General features: G+C 36.9%; 1 protein-coding gene, 1 long non-coding RNA gene and 1 pseudogene across 3 annotated transcripts in view; 2 read left to right on the top strand and 1 right to left on the bottom strand.

Annotated features, from left to right (window-relative positions):
- The window catches only part of LOC307187441, a 57191-nt gene extending 48733 nt beyond the window's left edge, over window positions 1–8458 (bottom strand). The window contains exons 1-2 of the long non-coding RNA XR_013828604.1: window positions 8344–8458; window positions 52–84 (exon numbers count right to left, since the gene is read on the bottom strand). This is a non-coding gene — a long non-coding RNA (uncharacterized lncRNA). The remainder of the gene's footprint in view (window positions 1–51; window positions 85–8343) is intronic.
- C2CD6 (C2 calcium dependent domain containing 6) overlaps window positions 1–14888 on the top strand; it is a 142532-nt gene extending 127644 nt beyond the window's left edge. The window contains 6 exon segments of the mRNA XM_079923486.1: window positions 7220–7294; window positions 8366–11038; window positions 11042–11651; window positions 11654–11818; window positions 11821–11915; window positions 14571–14888. Coding sequence (XP_079779612.1) covers window positions 7220–7294; window positions 8366–11038; window positions 11042–11651; window positions 11654–11818; window positions 11821–11915; window positions 14571–14843 — 3891 coding nt within the window. The 3' untranslated portion in view covers window positions 14844–14888.
- A 5280-nt stretch (window positions 14889–20168) lies between these two features.
- On the top strand, window positions 20169–21115 carry LOC307187438 (heterogeneous nuclear ribonucleoprotein D-like; annotated as a pseudogene). Its single transcript has one exon. The product of its transcript is annotated as a heterogeneous nuclear ribonucleoprotein D-like (transcript).
- The last annotated feature ends 3326 nt before the right edge of the window (window positions 21116–24441 follow it).

Raw genomic sequence — 24441 nt, 5'->3', positions numbered from 1 at the left:
GTACATGGTCAAGAGTTTAATTTTTTTTAAATAAAGAAAAAGAAAACTTACCTTAAATATTTTTCTTAAGGGTGGTAGTCAGACCTGTATATGACAGATAAAACTAAATTAAGTTGAACAAGATAAATTCAGTGGGTAACCCATAAAACATAGGTTACATAAAATCAACAGACTTAGAAAGTTGAAAGAATCTGTCACCTAGGGCAACAGGCTTATAAACTGAAGACATATCAGAGTTCTAGAACAAATTCCTAAAAGTCTAAGCTAATTGCTTCATAAACAAGTCACAAAATCTTCAGAATCTACGGTAAAATAAACTTTGAAGTTTGAAGTTAAAAGAAGAGTTTTTTATGAACCAAGGTAGACAGTGTGTTAAAGAAATGCAGTATTTTGAGACAAACTTCTGGAGTGCTAATCTGAATTGGAAAGGACTAACGTCTCTTTCAACTCATAGCTGATTCAGGTGACAGTCTTTCAATAGTTCCTTTACATTTTTAGAGCCCCTTCATAAATTAAGATTTTCAAGATATAGCTTAATAAGTTTCTATTTAAACCCTGACAATGACAGGATGCTAAATCATTTCCCCAAAGGTCAGGGTGGAAGAAAGGTAGGGGGGATGGGGAATTTAATTTTATCTACCAATGAAAAGCAGTGTTTGTTGATGGTAAGAGAATTAGGAATAGGAAACTAGGATATAGGAAAAAGAGCTTGGATTTTACCGTAAGAAATATCTAGGTTCAAATCCAGATTCTTCCACTACCATGGTCACATAACTTTGGGCAATTTACATCTGACTTTCAGTTTTCTCATCGCAAAATGAGTATACTATCATCTATTTCAAAGAATTTTAAAGGGTTTGGAACATAATAGTCACTTGCTAAATGGTAAGTATTATATTATAGGATAAATATGAGAAGCAGAATTGTTGGATCAAAGTATATAAGCATATTTACTTTTTTTTTTTTAACATCTTTATTGGGGTATAATTGCTTTACAATGGTGTGTTAGTTTCTGCTTTATAACAAAGTGAATCAGTTATACATATACATATGTTCCCATATCTCTTCCCTCTTGCGTCTCCCTCCCTCCCACCCTCCCTATCCCACCCCTCCAGCCTGTCACAAAGCACCGAGCCAATATCCCTCAGAATGGGAGAAAATATTTGCAAGTGAAGCAACCGACAAAGGATTAATCTCCAAAATTTACAAGCAGCTCATGCAGCTCAATAACAAAAAAACAAACAACCCAATCCAAAAATGGGCAGAAGACCTAAATAGACATTTCTCCAAAGAAGATATACAGACTGCCAACAAACACATGAAAGAATGCTCAACATCGTTAATCATTAGAGAAATGCAAATCAAAACTACAATGAGATATCATCTCACACCAGTCAGAATGGCCATCATCAAAAAATCTAGAAACAATAAATGCTGGAGAGGGTGTGGAGAAAAGGGAACACTCTTGCACTGCTGGTGGGAATGTGAATTGGTTCAGCCACTATGGAGAACAGTATGGAGGTTCCTTAAAAAACTACAAATAGAACTACCATATGACCCAGCAATCCCACTACTGGGCATATACCCTGAGAAAACCGAAATTCAAAAAGCATATTTACTTTTGATAGATACTACCAGATTATCTTTTAAACCAGATTTACTTATTTGCATTTGCGCCCAAAATGTAGGAAAATATCCATTATCTCACAGCCTGGTCATTTTTTGTTAATTTGCTTTTGTTAATTTTGTTTTTGTTAATTTGATGCACAAAAATGATATTCTATTGATTTGCATTTTCCTGAGAATTAATGAGTGAACAGTTTTCATGTGTTTATTATCCATTTGTATTTCTGTTATTTGACTGTTTATAATCTCTGCTCATATTTACAAATTGGGTTGTGTGTTTATGTGTGAAAATGCTTTATGTATTTTGAATAAAAATGCTTTATCTACGCTGTTTGTTATCTGCATTTTTTTTACTTCTTCAGAGTCCTTATAGAAATTTGAACTGTTTATGTGGTCAAATCTGGCCGCTTTTCCTTTGTGGCTGTTAGTTTATATCTTGTTTAGATTATCCTTCCCCTCTTCAAGATTATGTCAGCATTCTCCTAGCTGATTTTCTATGTATACTTTTTTTTTTTTTTTTCTTTCAGTACGCGGGCCTCTCACTGTTGTGGCCTCTCCCGTTGCGGAGCACAGGCTCCGGACGTGCAGGATCAGCGGCCATGGCTCACGGACCTAGCCGCTCCACGGCATGTGGGATCTTCCCGGACCGGGGCACGAACCCGTGTCCCCTGCATTGGTAGGCGGACTCTCAACCACTGCGCCACCAGGGAAGCCTTATGTATACTTTTTTATGTTTAAATATTTAATCCATCTATACTTAATTTTTTTAGTATGAGGTAAAGGTCTATTGATAATTTTGCTGAAGTGGATAGATGATTACCTCAACGCTATTTATTAATTGTTCACATAGTTAACATGTTTTTGTCTGTCAGTATCCCTTCTTGAGGATAATATCCTCAATCCTTGGTGTAGTTGGCAAACTTGACCCTCTGCCTCTGTGGCAACAAGGATGAGCATGTAGTTTGACATAAAAATATTAAGAGGGACTTTCCTGGTTGTCCAGTGGTTAAGACTCCACACTTCCGCTGCAGGGGGCATGGGTTCAATCCCTGGTCGGGCAACTAAGATCCCGCATGCTGTAGGGCGAAGCCAAAAAAATAATAAAAATTTAATTTAATTTAATTTAAAAAGATAAAAATATTAAGACAAGTCTATATAATGTTGATTTCATAAGGAATATGTTAAAAATAAAATTAAATAATAGAATGAGTATGAAAGAAAAGTGTGAAAAGTCAATACTTTTTTTAATAATAGAGTTTAGTGTATGAAATCAACATTGTATGGAATTTCCACTTAAAGGACAAATTAAGCACAGTTTTGGCATTAATATCTCACCTCTTTTAAAGAAGACATACAAATGGCCAGTAGGCACGTGAAAAGATGCTCAACATCACTAATTATTAGAGAAATGCAAATCAAAACTGCAGTAAGTTACCACCCTACACCGGTCAGAATGGCCATCAGTAAAAAGTCTACAAATGGGCTTCCCTGGTGGCGCAGTGGTTGAGAGTCCGCCAGCGGATGCAGGGGACACGGGTTCGTGCCCCGGTCTGGGAAGATCCCACATGCCGCGGAGCGGCTGGGCCCGTGAGCCATGGCCGCTGAGCCTGCGCGTCCGGAGCCTGTGCTCCGCAACGGGAGAGGCCACAACAGTGAGAGGCCCGCGTACCGCAAAAAAAAAAAAAAGAAAAGAAAAGTACCTGTCAGCTCAGTCTGCCTCTGTTTTAAGACATTCTCTCAGAAGCTTCTCCCGACAAGTTCCAATTATATGTAGTTGGCCAGAACCTTGTCACATGGCCACTCCTGTCTTTTAAAGGAGGCTGGAAGATGCAGCTTTTTGAGTAAGGGTTTTTGCCCCTAAACAAATTGAGGTTCTTGAGATAATATGTATTTTGGGAAAGTAATTCTCATTCTCTGTCATAGGGAGCAAGAGACTAGTTAAGAGACTATTGTTGGGAAGAGATGATGGTCGCTTGTGCTACAGTGGTAGTAGGTGGTGGTCGGATATGATTGGATACTTGATATATTTTGAAGCCAGTAGCCACAGAACTTAGTGCTGGGTTATATATGAAAAGAAGAAGGTGGAGAGATAGGGTGACACAGATTTCTGGTCTAATAATTCAGTAGATGGTAGCATCATTACCTGAGATGAGGAAAAACAGAGAAAAGCCAAGGTTTTGTGGTTTTTTTGAGGGGGAGGGGAGGAGGGTGGTAATCTAGAATCCTATTATATATACATTAAATTTGACAAGCCTATTATATAGCTAAGTGGAAATCAATAATACCCTTTTAGATATTTCTGAGGATACTATTTAGAATCTTTTCCAAGGGTCATCCTCCCCCTACATTCTTCAGAAATAGCTCTGTTTACTCTGGGGTTAGTTCTGTTTATTCTTATTGATCCTTCACTTACATGTACTGATTTTCCTCATATCTGATGAGCTCTGTTGGCTCACTTTATATTTGTGAATGAAGGAATATGTTAGCTGTATAGGTATTCTCTGTGTGACAGGCCAGCTTCCCTGGAGGGTATATGGGGATGGAAGAGGGCAGGCAGGATGGCTGGAGACCCTACAGCATTTCCAAAGAGTCAGTGTATTTCTCTCCTGAATAGAACTTCCTTTCCTTCCTTTTTATCCCCCTTCAGTTATCTGATGTGAAAATGTGAGTGGCTGTAAGCTCTGCTCTGCTGCTGTGCCAAGGCTCAAAACTCATAGAGGGTCCCCACCTAGGCAGATTGCACATTTTCTCAGACAACAGTTTTGATCTTGCTTGTTTTGTTGTTGTTTGTTTTGGTGTTTGGTGAGTGACTGGGGAAAGACAATACTGCCAGCAATGTATGCTCTGTTTGCACTGAGAAAGAGAACAGTGATAAAGAAGGGTCCAAGTGATCCAGCTGTTCCAAATGCAGCTTTTTAATGCTATGACAATTGCACCGCCATCTGATTCTCTTTGTATATGTTGACCTTGAATTTATTGCTTCTCAGGCCTACCTGATTTCTGTTATTTAAAGCTCTGGTTTTCTTTCTTTCTTTTTTCTTTTTATTAATTAATTAATTTACTTTTGGCTGCGTTGGATCTTTGTTGCTGCGCTCTGGCTTTCTCTAGTTGTGGCGAGCGGGAGCTACGCTTCGTTGCGGTGCCGGGCTTCTCATTGCAGTGGCTTCTCTTGTTGCAGAGCACGGACTCTAGACGCGCAGGCTTCAGTAGTTGTGGCACGCGGGCTCACGTGGGCTCTAGAGCACAGGCTCAGTAGTTGTGGCACCCGGGCTTAGTTGCTCTGCAGCATGTGGGATCTTCCCGGAACAGGACTCGAACCCGTGTCCTCTGCATTGGCAGGCGGATTCTTAACCACTGTGCCACCAGGGAAGTCCCAAAGCTCTGGTTTTCTTGATGGGGGTTTTCCATTAAGTCAATCCATCTGGTTTCCTATTTTCCAAACTTTCTCAACTTTCTGGATCTTGGTGTGTTACCTTACTGATTTCTAGTATTCCAATGGGATTTGTTAACCAAAATTTCAGAAATGGAGACCTGATTGAAATAAAAGGTGTTTATTTGAGGTTTGTTAGGACTGCAGTCTGGGAGACACATATTCAAGCACTTGAATTGTGTTCCACTGGACTACAAAATGGGGGAGACTTATAAAGGCAAAAACTGCAAGGTTGCATTTAGGTACATGAGTTGTTTATCGAGAATTATGATTGGAGCAGCCAAGCAGTAAGGGTGCTTGTTAAGTAAGGATTGGTTGGGGTCTGAAATGGTTGCATAATTACAAGGGGAGACCTTAAGACCGTAAGTTTGCAGCTGGCAGGTATTGTTCTGAATACTGCTGGTGGTGTCCTTGGGTCTGGTACAGTTCAGAGAAAGTTCAGGTTTTCAGTGGTGCAGAGACCACTGAATGAGACCAGATTTTATCTGAGACAAGATGCTCAATGGCCACCTGACTCTGTTTTTGTATGCCTGAACCATGATTACTCCGTTATAATTTCAATTTGTCATCAGATTTTTATTTCGGAAATATTATTTTCTGTTAATTTACTGGAACTTTGGGAGGTAGGAGAAAGTAAACGCACATGTTCAGTCTACCATCTTGAAGCTCCTGTATTGGCTTCTTTTTTTTGTCCTTTTCTAGCATCCTGATCATTTCCCTCTCATATAACTATCCTGGATTTTTTAACTAACAAGTATTGTATGTTCATCTAATCAATAACACAGAGTTAAACAGAGTAAAAGTTAATTGCGTCCTCTTTCCTCTCCTCCAGAGTTACTCCCTTGAGAAAACAATGTTAACATTCTGTATCTTTTCATATATTTTTCCATGCTTATATTGGGGGGGGGGTTATTTATTTGTTTTGTGTGTTTTACAAAAATTAGATCATATTTTTTCCTCTACTTTTTCTTCCACTTCCTTGTCATACATATTTCTTTTAATTTTAATTTTCTACTAAATTCATTAAGGCAATAAACTTTCAAATGTTAGAATTTAAACTGTTTTTAAGGGAGATTTTGGAAAATTCAGGCAAAGAAAAACAAAATGAGCAAAGGAACAGGTGTGGAAAAGTACAAGATATATTTCTAGAATTCAGAGTTAGACACATTTTCCTGGAGAGAAACTATAGTGGGGAATACTGAGATACTTGCAGAAATTATTTAGAGTCAGTGTGTGAGGGCAATGAATAACACAACGTAGGAAGCTGCTGAAGATTTAAGAATAAAGTCATGTTATTAACTGCTTAATATTAATGAACACTTAAACCAAAAGTATTTCTTATGAAAGCGTCATTCATTGAATTATTTTAACTAACTTGATATATAATGAACCCCCTACAAACTAAAGGAGAAAATGTGTAGGAAAGCGGTTTATAGTACTAAGTGTTCTGCAAAGAGATGGTATCAAGTTTTCTCTAAACATTATGATGTTTTCAAAGCACCATTGTCTTTCACTGAAGTCTTGATTGTGTGGTAGTAGGAGCATCAGATGAAAATTTAGGATGCCTAGGATTTAGGCTACTAATCATCTGGTAATTTAGGGCAATAATTTCAACTGCAGATTTTTGTGTAAAACAAAGACTAGGACTTTATTATCTCTAAAGTGTCATCCATCTCTAAAATGTCAGTGGTTCTGTGATTCTATAATTGTTCCTGTACACCTTGATTTAGTACTAAGTGTTTCCTTAGGCAGTAAGTACCCATTTAACAATTACAGCTTGAGAGTCATTGAAAATGCTATCTCAGTGTAATATCAGATGCTATTTATTATCTAAAGCATTTCACAACCTTCTAGAATTAGATTACACTTGTTCTAACAGTTCTGTTTTCTTTTCCAATTTTGTTTCTGCTTAAAGTTGCTGAGCATTATTTTGATTTTACACATCAATAGGGTGAATATTATAGTGTCAGGGAAGCTAAGATTATATATATTTCTGATATAAATTTCTTTTGATTATATGCAAATTATGGTAGTTATGAGAAAAATACTTATTTAGTTTTTAACATGTTTAATATCTTTAATAACTATTGAAGGAATAAAATTATTTTGGGAAATATCCTTTCATTACAAGCAGTCTAAAATTAAAACTTCTCTTTTTATAAGGTGGCTTTTTCACCAAAAGAATACATTTCACCATCTTTCAAACCAGAATATATAGAATTCAAGCCAAAATATCAGGTGAGTACTGTTTTCTTATCCCAATATCAGTTATACTTAAATACTAGGTTTCTGTAATACTTTATGTAATTCAGTGGTTCCAAAGCCAGACTACCTAGTAGAAACACTCACCCATCTTTACAAAAATACATATTCCCAGGTCCCACCTCTGACCTAATGAATGGAAATGGAGCCTGGGAATCTGTATTTCTCAAAAAACAAAACAAAACAAAAAAACAGGGATTCTTATGCTGTCACCTGGGTATCAATTAGCATTTGAAAACCATATGAACTAAAACAAATACTAGGCTGATTATTTCACATTTTGCTTTTTTTAATTGGATAATAGAGAAGTTGTATGAACAAAGAGTTTGAATAAGAGACTTCATTTTCTAGGCTATTTCAATAATAGAATAGCCTGATCCCAGAGCTTACAAAACTGCCTATGGCTATTACACTGACATTTCACTGTAACTGAGAATTTTTTGTACTGTTCTCTACCATTTCTGAGGCATATATAATATTTATCAAAAAGCAAGTTTCTACTGTAACATGCTAAGGACTAGGTGGAACTCATCATCATTGTTAAAACTCTCAGATTTAAAGGCAGATGATCTGTGTTCCCAAGTCACTCTTTAGAGAATATTTATGATACTTTTAATGGAATATCTACTGCTTGCTTTGCATTTAAAAAAAAATTACCCACATTGCTACTAAAATATTTATATGGATAGGACTTAGATCTTGATGTTAGCCTTTGTCTAAGCAAATGGAGCTAACACTGGAAATCGAGTTCTTAAACAAACAATTGATGAGTGCCTTTTAAGTGTTTAAAAATATTCCAGGTAGCAAAAAGCTCTTGAACACAACATAGTATCAGAATTAGGAATTTGAAAAATTTGCATTAAAATTCTCATTATTATTCCAATTTCAAATATTTTAAAATAATTAAAGTTGGTTTTCTCTTTGTAGAAGTCAGGAAGATGAATAGATAAATTGGCAGATTGCTCAAAGAGAATTAACTAAAAATTTTATTATAAATTTAAAACAAATACGTCCAAATTTCTTACCTTTTCTTTTTTAATATTACAGTTCCAGAAATTCAACATCAAGAATGGTTTTGATCCTTTTCTAAGGAATATAAACAACAAAATGTCAGTCAGAAAAAGGAAAGACCAAGATATGTTCAAATGTAGAAATATTTTAAGTGCCGAGGTTATAGAGTATGAAGACCAAGATCCTCCTTACCCAACACATTCAAAAACTGCAAGCCCTGCTAATAAAACCTGGCCCCATAATCTTGATATCATCACAATAAAGGGTTTAGACACTAAGAATAAGTTAGCCAGTGATCCTGGTATCACTGCACTAAAGACTTCAGACCTTAAGAATAAGTTAGTCCATGATCCAGGTATCATCACAATAAAGACTTTAGACACTAAGAATAATTTAGCCCATCATCCTAGTATCACCACAATAAAGACTTTAGACACTAAGAATAAGTTACAGGAAAGGCTACCAAATGTATCTTTACCAAACTTTGAGGGAGAATCATCAATGACTGGAAAAGTAAATGTAAATAAATGTTGCCTCTCAAAATCATTAAGTCTTACTTCCCACATAGAAAATTTAAAACAGTCAATGGTGCTCAAGTTAATTTTAAGTAAAAATCTGCAAGACCTTTCAAATAGATTATTTTCTACACCTGAAGTTTCTATGGACACCAAAGCAAGAAAGAAAAGTCATAGTTCTCCACTTCTGGCTCTTCATGATGAACAACCAAGTAGTTTGGAAGGCGAAGTATTTGAAAAAATTCAAGATTTAAATAGCTGGCTTTCAGAAGGAGGCATTTTAAATTCAAAGTCTCTTTTAAATGAAATAATTAAAGATATTCCCACAGATTCACTTTCAGAAGGTGGACCAGGAAATTCTCCAGAGGTAGAAAAGGAACCTGTCTCTGAAAAACACTTAGAGGCTGGTGAGATAGATTTTCCAATTAAAAAAAAGAGTAGTTTCAAAAAGAAACATTTAAAAAGTGAAGTATCTAGCTCCAAACCAGATTTGAATAGCCTTGTATATGATTATGTTATAAAGCAAATATTTACTGCACCGGTCTTCTCAGAGCTGGGGAGAGGAGTGAAAGAATGGAGTGAGACACAGATAAACTCGCAGAGTCAATTACCCACAGCTTGGGAGAGTTCGCCTTCCAATGTTCTAATTCACTATGAAGAAAACAATAATGAAATAGAATTTCCGCCGGCCAAATCTGTTATAAGCCAGATAATACAAGCATTTCCTGTAGATACTCTTTTAGAATTGGGGATAATGAAAGTGATAGAATTAGATAAAGAATACCAGAAGGGTTTTTTGCTGTATACAGAGACAGCTTTTGCTGAAGAAAAGCCAAAGTATTCCACAGAGTATTATTCAGATATCAGAAGCAAAACAGAACCTCTTTCAGAGCAGAATACACCTATCATTCACAAAGAAATCACTTCTTTTAATGGAGTGGAATTCATAGACAAAGGCCAAAATAGATCCCCACAAGATTCAAAATATCAGTCGACACCAGATAAAAAAACAGATTTGCCAAGTAATGGTCAGAGGCTTGATAGAGAAGAAAATGATCTAAGTTCTACTTTAGAAAATTTAAGTAACGCACTAATGGGTAAACTTAATAACTCTGATGTAATAATGTTAAAATCCTTTTTGAAAAAGATATTTAATGTTTTTTTCAAATATAGTCAGTCTAAAAGCAGACAACCAGAAAAAGAATTAGAAAGACTAATTGAACATCCTTTTCCAAGTCAGACAGAAGACCTTGAAGAAATCGAAGAGAATTTTGATAAAGTAGACAAATTGGGGAGAAAACCTATTTTGAATCCAAAGCTGCATGTATTTCTAGAAGAACTCTCAGAGTCAGAAATAAAAAAATTTAAATCTGAATTAAGTAAACATATCCAGCATTACCTTGTAGAAAGGCTTTCAGAATCAGGATACATCACCAAAGAGGACTTACCAGAAATCTATCAAAATCTGTATTTGATGAATGAGAAAGTAGAACCAAAAGGGCAAAATATTTTTCTGGAGAAATATTCAGAAACTGTAAAAGAAATCATGTCTTTTATAAATAATTTTAATCATCATTTCATAGATAAACATTTGGAAATAAAGCTAAGATCTTTTTTAAATGAAATTCTCCAAAACTATTTCCTAAAAAACCTTTCAGACAACAGTTTATTTAAAGACGCAGAATCTGAGCCTATACACTCAAATGTATCTTCTCTAAGAGCTAAAAGTGCCTCAATATCTTTTCATGAGTTAGGACAAGATATTTCAAGAGGGAGTTTTGGTAGTAGGCTTGAAATAAACATGAAATATCCCTTAAGTAAATCTCTACAAAACTATCTTATAGCTTTATCAGAAAATGAACTCTTAGATCTAAAAGCTGATTTAAGCAAACACCTCCAGAGCCTTTTTATAGAAAAACTGTCAAAATCAGGACTAATCACAGAAAGGCAATTAGAGGGCATAAGCCGGCATATAAATTTGGTTAATTCTACTTCCACACCATTAAAATGTATAAAGCCAGATTTGTCTTTAAGAGATGAAAATCAGTTTGTGGAGGACCATTCAGAAAAGCAAAATAAATATTCAAAAATTGCTCAGAAAACCACTTTACAAAAGGTTTCTGAAGATAGACTTGTAGAAACAGAGTTGACCAAAAAGGAAGAAAAGGAACATTTTTCCTTAGAGAATATTAAATAAAGTCCATCAATAATTCAGGAACAGAAAAGATACTATCCTAAGGAAGCGAAAATACTCAGTTTACTTAAAGTACAACCTTGTTCCAACAAAAATACCCAGGCAATTCCAGTAAATAAGCCATCAGAAAGACTTACAGATACAATGCCTAAGAAACAAAGGAAAGAACACGGTTTCATGCAGTTTCCTCAAGCAGAGAACTGTGATTTTAAAACAGAGATACAAGACCCACATAGTTGGAGTGGTAAATCAAAAATAACTCAATCAAATGCTTGCTTTGAAAAGACACTGAAAATGAAGTCCCTTGACAGAAAGGAGCACAATAACACCTATAAATTGATAGTACAGGAAAAACCTGAAGCAGTACTGTCACCGTATCCAAGAATTCCTAATTGCAAGATGCCAAGATGCCAAGATGAGGAATATGTAAACAAACTCACTTTTCCTTCCAGGCAAAGTAATACTCTAACTCGCCTCAATGCAGAGGCTGGAGAGAAATCAAAATTAGAAGACATGTATCGTCAGAGATGGAAAGGAAATAAGAATTATAGAAAACAACATTTAGTAACATTTGCACATTACAAAGAAGAAATACAAACTCTTTATATAAAACCAAACAAAAGGTCCCTGAATCACAATTGCTTAAATATAAAGTTTTGATAGCTGAGAAAAACTCAAAACCATCCCTCTTCCCGGAAGTACTAAAGAGAGAAAATCTAAAGCCCAAGGTTCAAAAAGAAAGAGACCATGTCAGCAAACAAAAAAAGTCATTTAACAAGATAGTATATTACCAACCACACTGCCCACCACAGGAATTCTTCTAAGAAAATCTGTTCCAAGGGCATTGCTTCATTGGACTGCAAGAAGAACTATACACGTAATAATGTTTTTCTAAGTCTTTTATTTCTGTATTTGGCAAAGTTCTGTAGATAATCTAGAGTATATGTGTCTGCATGCAAGTATGTATGTAACCTTAACTGCCCCAAGATAAACAGACCTCCAAATTTTAAAAATTCTTCTGACATTCAAATATCACCTCACCTCATTCAAAGGCAATCAGAAAATCAAGGGAATGTTAACACACTTAGTGCCTTTATGTAAAATAAAGGGGACCCCCCTCTAGATCACGAATTAGAAAAAAAGCATTCTTTCCTCCAGGCCGACTCTACTGGCTGACACAGCCTGGACAGGGTACACAGCTCTGTCTACGGAAGACTGGCTATTTCAGCCCTGACTGACCCCTCAGCCAGGGGCTGTTGTGCAGGCACAACCTGTAAAACCATTGGCAGTGGCTGTATACTACAGAAAGGCTGGGATTGTCTTTTCATGCAGATATAAGTATAAATATATAGTCTTTTTGCAGATTGCTGAATTATCTTTGTTTCAGTAAAACAAACTAAGTTCATATTATGTGCCAGTTATTCTGCTAAGCCTTAGAGATATGCAAAATTTACAATCTCTTGAATTATGAATTGTAAAATTTTAATTTAGCTTCTACTCTTTTCTTTTCTCTCATCACCACCCCTCTGCCATCTGCTGAGAAACATGGAAATTCATATCTATTTTTAATATTAACATAAAACAATTAGGAAGGTAAATCTGCTACTAGACGTTATATAAACCATTCAAAAGCAAAGTTAAAATCTCTAGGAATGGAAGGGGCTTATTTTAATTTTCTGAAACACTGCTCTTCTCTATTGGCATATATAGATAGGCATGACCCACAGTTGGGAAAACGCACAAATTCTAAAATGAAATTATATTGATAATTTGATGTGCATAACTATCTTTGAATGAGAAAATAGATCTAATTTCAGAATAGTTGCTTTGAATTTGTTTTCCACAGCAAAGCAAATGATTACCTCTAGTAAATAGTAAAGCAAATGTGTAGCAGGGTAAATATTATCAACATACTCTCAACTTTGTATTTCTCTTTTCTAAATTCAATAATTTAATAATGAGTGTGTGTGTGTGTGTGTGTGTGTGTGTGTGTGTACAGACGAGGAAAAGGAAGTAAAAGATGGGTTCATAGTTTTTGAAAAGCAAAGACTTTCTGAAGTTCCCTCAGATAAGTGGAATCTTTATTATCACTTTTCCAAACAAAATAAGAGATTGTGTTTATGTTATATGGTATGGGATCATATAGGATCTCAGAACCTTTATCCTAAGAATGGATAAGGGAGATAGTTATATTTACTTCCCTCTGTCAAACCAACAGTACCTAAACTTTTCTCTCTAGTAAAATTGACACCAGAGAATTTGAGAGGTAAGAGGGCATTTTTCAGATCATCAGAAAGACTCGCTCATTTGATTCTCTAAAATCCAGGAAATCTCCCAAAGCAATCAAAGTAGAAGACAGGGAAATTGAGTTGTAGGCGCTTCCAGAAAAATAACCAGTGGTGTGGGTCTCCGTGCCCTTCTGCTGTCACTCTAGTAATGTTATATCAACTGTCAAGTAAAAATTATATGTTACCAATGTAGCAGAAATTCCCTTAATAATTGCTTAATAATTCCCTTACCTAATTGCTTCCATGTATATAAGATGGAAAAGGAAGAATGTTTACTTGCAAACCCAGGCAAAAATATGGACTCTTCATACCTCCTTCTTGGTAAATCTTCTCTCTCTTGCTGCCGTAATTCTTCTTAGTCCTGCCTAAATTCCTCCTACCTGCCAATTCTATTAATCTACTCCCACCTTCTCACCAAATCAAAGCAGGCCCATTCCCTTGGTGTGGCCATCTCTGCAAAGCATTAAGGGACAAACTGCTCAAACTGCAGAGGAAACTAGTTTACACTAATTTGAGAAATGACTAATAACTCCATACCCTCTTATGGGTACTTGTAGATTATTACATTTTTTAAATAAAATATAGTCATATTGTACAAATTTGAAAAAAAAGAGAAAAGGAAAACTAAGCCCATAATCCCACCACCCTAAAACAACCATCATTTAAAAAAATTATTTTGGTGTATTTCCTTCCAGTTATTTTCCTAAATATTTTACTTGTTTAGTCTCAGAATGTACACAAAAATTTTTTATATTTTAGTATAAACATAACCATATCCTTAGATGCTGACCTCTGTATGCGTGTGTATATAAATATTAAAGAAGGTATTTATTAACTTTTAAAGAATGAATGTTTGGATGCTTTAAAAAGTATAATATAAGAGCTTATAATTTATGTTTGGGGTTGGGGAAGAGGTATTTTAGAAGAGGAGAATTATAGGAGGGCTGTCTTTGCCTAGGAGTCTGACCCCTGAGGACAGGTCCCCTAAGATTTCTGGTTTTCAGCTCATATCTTGCATACCTTTTGAAATAACAGATCCTTTGAAACAATGAGATTTTTTAAAGTATGGTTTTTAAAGTATCTGATGGCAGGCATTGAAGGTAGGGTCTGAATTTGGGGACTGCCTATAAAACATTTGACTGCTCTCATTCTTTGTTGATATTACAAACTTTAGTCCTTGTAAGTCTAAAATGTACTTTTAAGAAACCTAACTCACCAACCTGATCTTTTATTTTAATATTTAGGATTGTTCGGATAGAGTTGAGGATTTATATGTAACTTCATTTAAGCATCTTGAAAAAGCAAAATCAAGAGCAAGGCTTTTAGGAAAGAGCCCAAATGATAGCCATGATCAGTTAAAATGCTCTGCAAGACCGTATACTGCTCCAGAGGTTAACAAACAAGAAAGCTACACTGGAAAATTTACAAGTCCTCGAATGGTTTCAGCAGGCTTAGTTCATATAAATGATTCAATCCCAGATTATGAAATCCATAAAATGCAGCCAAAAAAAAATTAAGAGTATATTGAAAAACATTTGCTCATTTGTGATATTATCCAGATGTTAAACAGTTCAGAATGATGTGTGAGGCCAATAGTCAGAATGTCATTTCTCCAATTAACAAAATGGTTTGGAGATCTGTCCTTTTGTGTGATAGAAGTCAGTAACCAAATTCCATCTTGTTAGAACCATTTTGTTTTAATTAAAATGAAAAAAACACTTTTGATGTAAATGTGTTTTGTTTATGAATCTTAGAGAACAACCTCAAAGATACATAGTCATTAGTGAAGTTTTATTTCCCAACTTTTCCCCTTTTTCACTATTCTCTGATTTTCCAAATCTTTGCTATGCCCTAAATTATCCCTGACCACCCAGTGTCAGAGTATCTATTTGCAGTTATGTATGTTCAGCCTTTTGTTATGAATATACTTTAACTCTTCAGCTCTAGATTCAACAGTATGCAATTCCCTGGGCCTATAGAACATCTATTAATTTCAATATCATCTGATATTACAACTTTTTACACTATAAAGATAATAAAAAACAAGTTTCATACTACTAATTCCTGAGGCTTCTAATACACTGAAGTGACTTTCTAGCTTACTCAAAAAACTATGAGACAGCCTCTTTAATAACATGAAACTTAGGAAGAAACTGTATAAAACAAACTGCATTAAAAATTAGCTAAATCAGCATAGGATTTAAATTAAGAGACTTTTGAGAATTGGTTCTATTCTTATCAAATACAATATTTGAATCTTGCTGAACTTTGGTTCACTCTTGGGGAGTAAGAATTTCAATTTATAGAATTTTTGTCCATTTCCATTTTTCTACCATAAATCATAAAGTTTATGGAGTTTAAATAGAATTGGCTGATAGAAAACATAATTTCTGATCGTTCATTTAATGCCATAATCAAGGTAGTAATTTTGGGGGGGAGACCAAGAATTTCTAGTAATTCTCAAAGTTGCCAGTACATATATCAAGCAGAGTGTGACTGGGAAAGCACAATTACCTCTGGATCTTTCAAGTAGAAGGAACACAGGGAATTGGTTTCATGGGTGATGGAACCAAGGCTAAGAAACTAAAAGGGATGATGTGGCAATCCAGAGATTGGCAAGAGCAGAAAGTGATAGCGCCCCTCAGATAGGACATCAGGAAGAAGTGGTGTGACCAGTGTCCTAGAGCCAGAATACAAAGAAGATACAGCCACTGACAGAGACACCACAAGAAACAGGGGAGTGGGGCAGGGGGTGAGAAATAACTATGTTTTTTCTCTCTCATCCTGCTCTCTAATCTCCTGCTATTGCCTCGCTGGAAACCAGAGAGTGAGGGGGCATGGGAAATGTAGTTCCCAGTGAAACAGAGCAGAGGAAAAGTGGAGAAACGGATTTGAGAGCTAACAGGCAACTAACCAACAGTACTTATGGGGAAAACCATTGATCTAGCTTGCAGTAAAGGAAGGAAATATTTACTAGATGGAAATCTCAAGTCACTTTGCCTCATTAAACTCTTAACAGTAATATTGTGACATGGTCAAAAATTTCCTACCATGGAAATAAAATTAATATGCCAAACATTTTGCTAAACTACATTCTCGTGAATAAGACAGTATTCTCAAGGAGTCCACAGTCTACAGGGACATAAACACAGAAGTAGTTATAGTAGAGTTGTGTAAGTGTTGTTGGGGAAAGTACTATAGAAACTCATGGGAGGTCATTTTGGCCAAGGTGGCTGTGCTACTTTGGATCCTTCAGAAAGCAGATACCAAGATGAGATTAGCCATGTACGGTAGGCAGAATAATAACCCCTCCCCCACCAACATACAAACATCCCAATCCCAGGAACCTGTGACTATGTTACCTTACATGGCAAAAGAGATTTTGCAGCTATGATTAAATTAATGATCTGGAGCTGGAGAGACTATCCTGGATTGTCTGGGTGGGCCCAACATAATCAAAAGGATTTTATAAGACAGAAGCAGAAGGGTCAATTCAGAGGTGTGGTCACTGAAACAGAAGCTGAAGTAATGCTGACCCATGAAGCAAAAGAAGGCAGGTAGCTTCTAGAAGCTGGAAGAGGCAGAAATTTCTCCTCTAGAGCCTGCAGAAGGAACGTAGCCCTGCCAAATCATTTTACAATCCTCACCTCCAGAACTGTAAGATAATAAATTTGTGGTGTTTGAAGTCATTACCACTTTGTGGTAATTTGTTACAACAGTGATAAAAAAAAATTGATATAGCATGCCAGGAGCCTATGGTGCAACACTTAAGGCATTCACTCTCAGGGTGAGGCTGTCAATATCTACTGAGATGGTTAATTTTTTGTGTCAATTTGACTGGGCCACAGTGTGCCCAGTTACATGATCAAACAGTATTCTGGGTCTTTCTGTGAAAGCATTTTTGGATGAAATTAACATCTAAGTCTGTAGACTGAAAAAACAGATTGCCCTCCTTGATGTGGTGGGCCTCATCAGTTGAAGGCCTGAACGAAGAAAAAGGCTGATCCTCCCGAGAGAGAATCCCTCCTGCCTGAATGCCTTCACACTGGGATATCAGCTTTATCCTGCTTTTGGAGTCGAACTGAAACATCAGCTCATCCTAAGTCTTCAGCCTGCCAGCCTTCGATTTGGAACTACACCACTGCTTCTCCTGGGTCTCCAGCTTGCCTACTCACCTTGCAGATCTGGGATTTGTCAGCCTCTATAATCATGTGAGCCAATTCCTTATTTAAAAAATCCACTGGGGGGATGGAGATCAAGATGGCAGAATAGAAGGATATGGAGCTCACCTCCTCCATAAATATATAAAAGTAATCTATATGTGGAACAATTCTCACGGAATACTTACTGAACGTTGGCAGAAGATCTCATACAACCAAAGCTGCACAAAAGATCACCATGTAAACTGGGTAGGATAAAAGGGGGGGGAAGTAATTGGAATGGGATCTGCACCTCTCGGAGGGAGCTGTGAAAGGGAAAAAGTTCCCTCACCCTGGGAACCCCTTTCACCAGCTAGGAGGTCAGAGGGGACAGATAGGGAGCTTCAGAGGCTCAGAAGAGAGTGTAGCAGCCAGTTTGCGGCAGGCAGGAGAGAGAGAGACCAGGACAGACAGTCCTTGCCACCTCACTGCACTTCCCAGCCCAAGACATGCAGCTGCTGAGGCTGAAATCTGGGCAGATTACTGCCACTCCTACAACGGGTCCGGGTACGCAACTTCAGTGGATTTATACCAGTGGCTTTGTGAGTGCAGTGCCTGAGGGACATCCAAGCTGATTACCAGCATTCCCCAGCTGAGGCGGGTCTGGTGCCAGGAGCAGCACGTTTTGTGGGTGCACACAAGCAGAAGCAGGGCTGAAATCTGAGCTGATTACCAGCATTCTCACAGCGGAGGCAGGGCCGAGGGCAGTGCCAACAACAGTGTATTTTGTGAGCACATGCACTAGGTAACAGGTGATGGCACAGAGTGCCCGTCCCAGTGGACAGCCCCTGGAGAGGAATATGGCGCAGCTCCTTTCCCAGAGGGAGTGCTCCAATCCCACCTACCTCACAGTGCAGCTTAGAACTGGATCTGGGGGCTTCTATTCCAACAACTGGCAAGCAGACCCTGCTCTCGATAGGGCTGTGACAACCACAGAGCAGAGGAGGCCCTGCCCAACATCGAGTGCAAGCTCTGGTCATCACAACACCAATCATACCCCATATCAAGGGGATGATGGCCAGCTAACTCTGAGGAAAGACATGGCAGGCATCCATACCAAAAAACAGCCCTCACACCAAAAATAATGGACTCATGGAGGCTACACAGGGATGCTCCCACATAAAAACAGCCCTTTGAGACCACAGTAGATAATTGTTTCCCCTAAATTCAGAGTCAAAGAAATACAAGTGAAAAAGCAGAGGAAACACTCCCAATTAAAAGAAGAAAAATCCCCTGAAAGAACAAACAATGAAACAGACCTCTCCGGCCTGCCAGACTCCACATTCAAAAAGGAGGTAATAAAAATGCTGAAGGAATTAAGAAAGGCTGTCAATAGAAATGCAGATCACTGTAACAAGGAAATAGAAACTATAAAGAGGAGCCAATCAAAATTAGACAACTCAATTGTTGAGATGAAAACCAAACTAAAGGCAATAAAATACCAAACTAAATAATGCAGAGGAATGAATAAGTGATCTGGAAGATAGAATAATGGAAATCACCCAATCATAACAGAACGCTGAAAGACAAATGAAAAAAAAAAGAAAAGAAAGCGACATATGAGACCTATGGGCTGATATAAAGGATGCCAAGCTGTGCATAATAGGGATCCCAGGAGGAGAAGAGAAAGGGGGATCTAAAATGTACTTGAAGAAATTATGGCAGAAAATTTCCCAAACCTAATGAAGCAGATGTCCAGATAAAGGAAGCACAGAGGGTCCCAAACAAGATGAACCCAAACAGACCTATACCAAGACATATCATAATTAAAATGGCAAAAGTTAAAGACAGGATTCTAAAGGCAGCAAGAGAAAAACAAAGAGGTAGTTACAGAAGAACCCCCATAATGCTATTTGCTGATTTCTCTACAAAAACCTTGCAGGCCAGAAGGGAATAGCAAAATACATTCAAAGTCCTGAAAGGGAAAAACCTGCAACCTAGGATATTCTACCCAGCAAGATTATCATTTAGAATAGAAGAAAAAATTAAAGAATTTCTCAGGCAAGCAAAAACTAAAAGAATACAGCAATACTAAGTCTACCCTAAAAGAAATATTGAAAGGTTTTCTCGAAATAGAAAAGAAGCAAGAACCCATAGGAAAGGGAAAATCAAAATACGGAAAAGCAAGTATGTAAAATGATTGTACACCACTTGAATAAGCCAGTACACAGATTAAAAAAAAAATCAAAGAATTTTGTGAAAGCAATTATAACTACAATGAACAGCAAAAGGATAAACATGAAAATGTAAAACAGGACATCAACGTCATAAAATAGGGGAATAAGAAAATGTAGATTTTTTAGAATGTGTTTGAGCTTATAGGACCACCAGTCTAAAGCAAGTAGACACAATAATGAGTTAACATACTTGAAAACCAGTGTAACCACAAATCAAAAACATACAAAAGATTCACAAAAACCAAAAATTTGAACTCAAGTATAAAAGAAAACCAGCTGCATCATTTGCAACAATTCTGTAGGTTTTCTTTTCGTTTTGTTTATGGCTTTCTTTGCTGTGTAAAAGCTTTTAAGTTTAATTAGGGTCCGCCGCCATTTTCAATCCAGCTCCATACAATGCTCTGCCATTGTTGCGGCCACGACTCAGACTGCGTGACAGCACCCACCAGCCAACAATTCTGCCACCATGGAGGATATATATCAGTACAGTAACACAGAGGAATTCGGAGAGGGATCCAAGATTAACGTGAGCAAGAATCAGCAGGATGACAGTAAAATGTTTATTGGAGGCTTGAGCTGGGATACAAGTTAAGAAAGATCTGACTGAATATTTGTCTCAATTTGGGGAAGTTGTAGACTGCACAATTAAAACAGATCCAGTCACCGAAAGATCAGGAGGATCTGGATTTGTGCTTTTCAAAGATGCTGCTAGTGTTGATAAGGTTTTGGAAGTTAAAGAACACAAACTGGATGGCAAATTGCTAGACGCTAAAAAGGTCAAAGCTTTAAAAGGGAAGGAACCCCTCAAAAGGTTTTTTGTGGGTGGACTGAGCCCAGATACTTCTGAAGAACAAATTAAAGAATATTTTGGAGGCTTTGGAGAGATTGAAAATATTGAACTTCCCATGGATACAAAAGCAAATAACAGGATTTTGTTTTATTACATATACAAAGAGCCAGTTAAGAAATTGTTAGTAAGCAGTTATCATCAAATTGGTCCTGGGAAGTGTGAAATCAAAGTTGCACATACAGGCAACAACAAAAAGGAAGAAGATGTGCTGTAGCTGGTGGGTGAGGTGGTGCTGGAGTCGTGACTGAGGTCAGGGCCAAAACTGGAACCAAGTAATAATTATTATGATCAAGGATATGGAAATTACAATAGCGCCTATGGTGGTGATCAAAACTATAGTGGCTATGGCTGCTATGATTATTCTGGGTATAACTAGGAACTGCGGATACGGACAAGGATATGCAGACTACAGTGCCCAAGAAAGCACTTATGGCAAGGCATCTCAAGAGGGTAGCAGTCACCAAAACAACTGCCAGCCATACTACAAGGGGACATTGAAGAAAACAGGAGGAGATTGCTTGCAGGATGACATTGAAGATTGGTCTTCTGTTGATCTAAGATGATTATTCTATAGAAGACTTTCTAGTGTACAAGACACAACTCTGTCCAACTGTATATAGCCGCCAATTCGTTTTAACTTTGTCTTCTGCTGTGTTATGACTCAATGTGGATTTGTTTATACAAATTTTATTTGTATGATTTCATGTTAAACCTCAAATAAATGCTTCCTTATGTGTTAAAAAAATAGATAATTTGAGCAGGCTGATCACTAGAAGTGAAACAGAATCTGTAATTTTAAAACTCCCTGCAAACAAAAGTCCAGGACTGGATGGCTTCACTGCGGAATTCTACCAAACATACAAAGAAGAACTTATACTAATCCTTCTCAAATTCTTCCAAAAGACTGAAGAGGAGGGAACACTCCCAAAGTCATTCTATGAAGCCACCATCACCCTAATACCAAAACCAGATAGAAACACTACCAAAAAGAAAATTACAGGCCAATATCTTTGATGAATATAGATGCAAAAATTCTCAACAAAATACTACCACACTGAATCCAACAACACATACAAAAGATCATACACCACGACCAAGTTGGATTCATCCCAGGGTCACAAGGATGGTTCAACATATGCAAATCAATCAATGTGATAAAGAAATGACAAAACCACATGATCATCTCAATAGATAAAAAGCATTTGATAAAATTCAACATCCATTCATGAGAGAAAAAAAAAATCTTACCAAAGTGGGTATAGAGTGAACATATCTCAACATAATAAAAGCTATTTATGACAAACCTACAGCCAACGTAACACTCAACAGTGAAAAGCTGAAAGTCTTCCCACTAAAATCTGGAGCAAGACAAGGATGCTAACTCTCATCACTTCTATTCAACATAGTAGTGGAAATCCTAGCCACAGCAATCAGATAAGAAAAAGAAATCAAACATATCCAAATTGGAAGGGAAGAGGCAAAATTGTCATTATATGCAGATGACATGATACTATACATAGAAAAACCTAAACATTCCACACAAAAACTACTAAAACTGATAAACGAATTCAGCAAGGTAGCAGGATATAAGATTAACATACAGAAATCTGTTGCATTTCTTTACACTAACAATGAACTATCAGAAAGGGAAAGCTAAAAAAAAAAAAAAAATCCCTTTTAAAATTGCATCAAAAAGCAGAAAATACTTAGGAGTAAACCTAACCAAGGTGAAAGACTTAAACACTGAGAACTATAAAACAGTAATAAAGGAAATTGAAGATGATTCAAAGAAATGGAAAGATATCCCATGTGCTTGGATTGGAAGAACATTGTTAAAATGGCCATACTACCCAAAGCAATCTACAGATTTAATGTGAACCCTATCAAATTACCCATGACATTTTTCACAGAACTAGAACAAATAATCCTAAAATTTATATGGAACCAAAAATAACCCAGAATTGCCAATGCAGTCCTGAGGAAAAGGAACAAAGCTGGAGGCATAACTCTCCCAGACTTCAGACAGCACTACAAAGCTACAGTAATCAAAACAGCATGGTATTGGCACAAAAACAGACATATGGATCAATGGAACAGAATAGAGCCCAGAAATAAACCCACACACCTACGGTCAATTAATCTTCGAGAAAAGAAGCAACAATACAATGGAGAAAAGACAGTCTCTTCAGCAAGTGGTGTTGGGAAAGCTGGACAGCTGCATGTAAATAAATGAAATTAGTACACTCCCTCACACCATACACAAAAATAAACTCAAAATGGCTCAAAGACTTAAATATAAGACATGACACCGTAAAACTCCTAGAAAAGAACATACGCAAAACATTCACTGACATAAATCATAGCAATGTTCAGTTTCCCAAGGCAAAAGAAATAAAAGCATAAACAAACAAATGGGACCTAGTCAAACATATGTTTTTGCACTGCAAAGGAAACCATAAACAAAATGAAAAGACAACCTACAGAATGGGAGAAAATATTTGCAAACAATATGACTACAAGGGCTTAATGTCCAAATATACAAAGAGCTCATACAGCTCAATATCAAAAAAGCAAATAACCCAATCAAAAAATTGGCAGATGAGCTAAATAGACATTTCTCCAAAGAAGACAATCAGATGGCAAAGAGGTACATGAAAAGATGCTCCACATTTCTAATTATTAGAGAAATGCAAATCAAAACTACAATGAGGTATCACCTCACACCAGTCAGAATGGCCATCATTAAAAAGTCTACAAATAACAAATGCTGGAGAGGGTGTGGAGAAAAATGAACCCTGCTACATTGTTGGTGGGAATGTAAATTGGTACAGCCACCATGGAGAATAGTATGGAGGTTCCTTAAAAAACTAAAAATAGAGGTACCATATGATCCAGCAATTCCACTCCTGGGCATATACCTGGAGAAAACTCTAATTTGAAAAGATACATGCACCCCAATGTACTATTTGCAATAGCCAAGACAATGGAAGCAACCTAAGTTTCCACTGACATGAATGGATAAAGAAGATGTGATATATATATATATATATATAAAATCCATGTTGCTGCAAATGGCATTATTTCATTCTTTGTTATGGCTGAGTGGAATACTTTCTATTCTGTGTGTGTGTGTGTGTGTGTGTGTGTGTGTGTGTGTGTATGGATTATCATACTAAGTGAAGTAAGTCAGAAAGACAAATATCATATGATATCATGTATATGTGGAATCTAAAATATGATACAAATGAACTTATTTACAGAACAGAAACAAACTCACAGACACAGAAAACAAACTTATGGTTATCAAAGGGGCAAGTGGGTGGAGGGATAAATTAGGAGTCGGGATTAACAGATACACACTACTGTATATAAAATAAACAACAAGGACCTACTGTATAGCACAGGGAACTATATTCAATATCTGATAACCTATAATAGAAAAGAATCTGAAAAAGAACATGTGATTATATCCATATATCTCTCTATATAGATATATATATCAATATATATACCTACATATATATATATATCACTTTGATGTACACCTGAAACTAACACAACATTGTAAATCAACTATACTTGAAAAAAAAAAAATCCACTGGTTCAGCTTCTCTGGAGAACCCTAACACAGTGGACCTGAGAGGCACTGTTTCCCGGCCTCCACAGTCCCACTTTGCAGTACACATATTGACTCTCCACACATATTTGAGAGCACCTCCTCTGTGGTTCCTGTGAGCTTCTCTTGCTGAGGGGAAATGAGAAGGAGGAGGTTAGTGGAATGAGCTACAGCCCCCACCACTACAGGTGATCTCAGTGCCTCCACTGGCACTTATCTCCTTTCTCTCCTCCACCTTGGCAAGTCTGTGGCTTGCTTGATGGAGTAACCCAA

The sequence above is a fragment of the Stenella coeruleoalba genome (genome assembly GCF_951394435.1).
Source record: "Stenella coeruleoalba genome assembly, chromosome: 6".
Classification (NCBI taxonomy): domain Eukaryota; kingdom Metazoa; phylum Chordata; class Mammalia; order Artiodactyla; family Delphinidae; genus Stenella; species Stenella coeruleoalba.
This window is presented reverse-complemented; position numbering and strand designations above follow the sequence as displayed.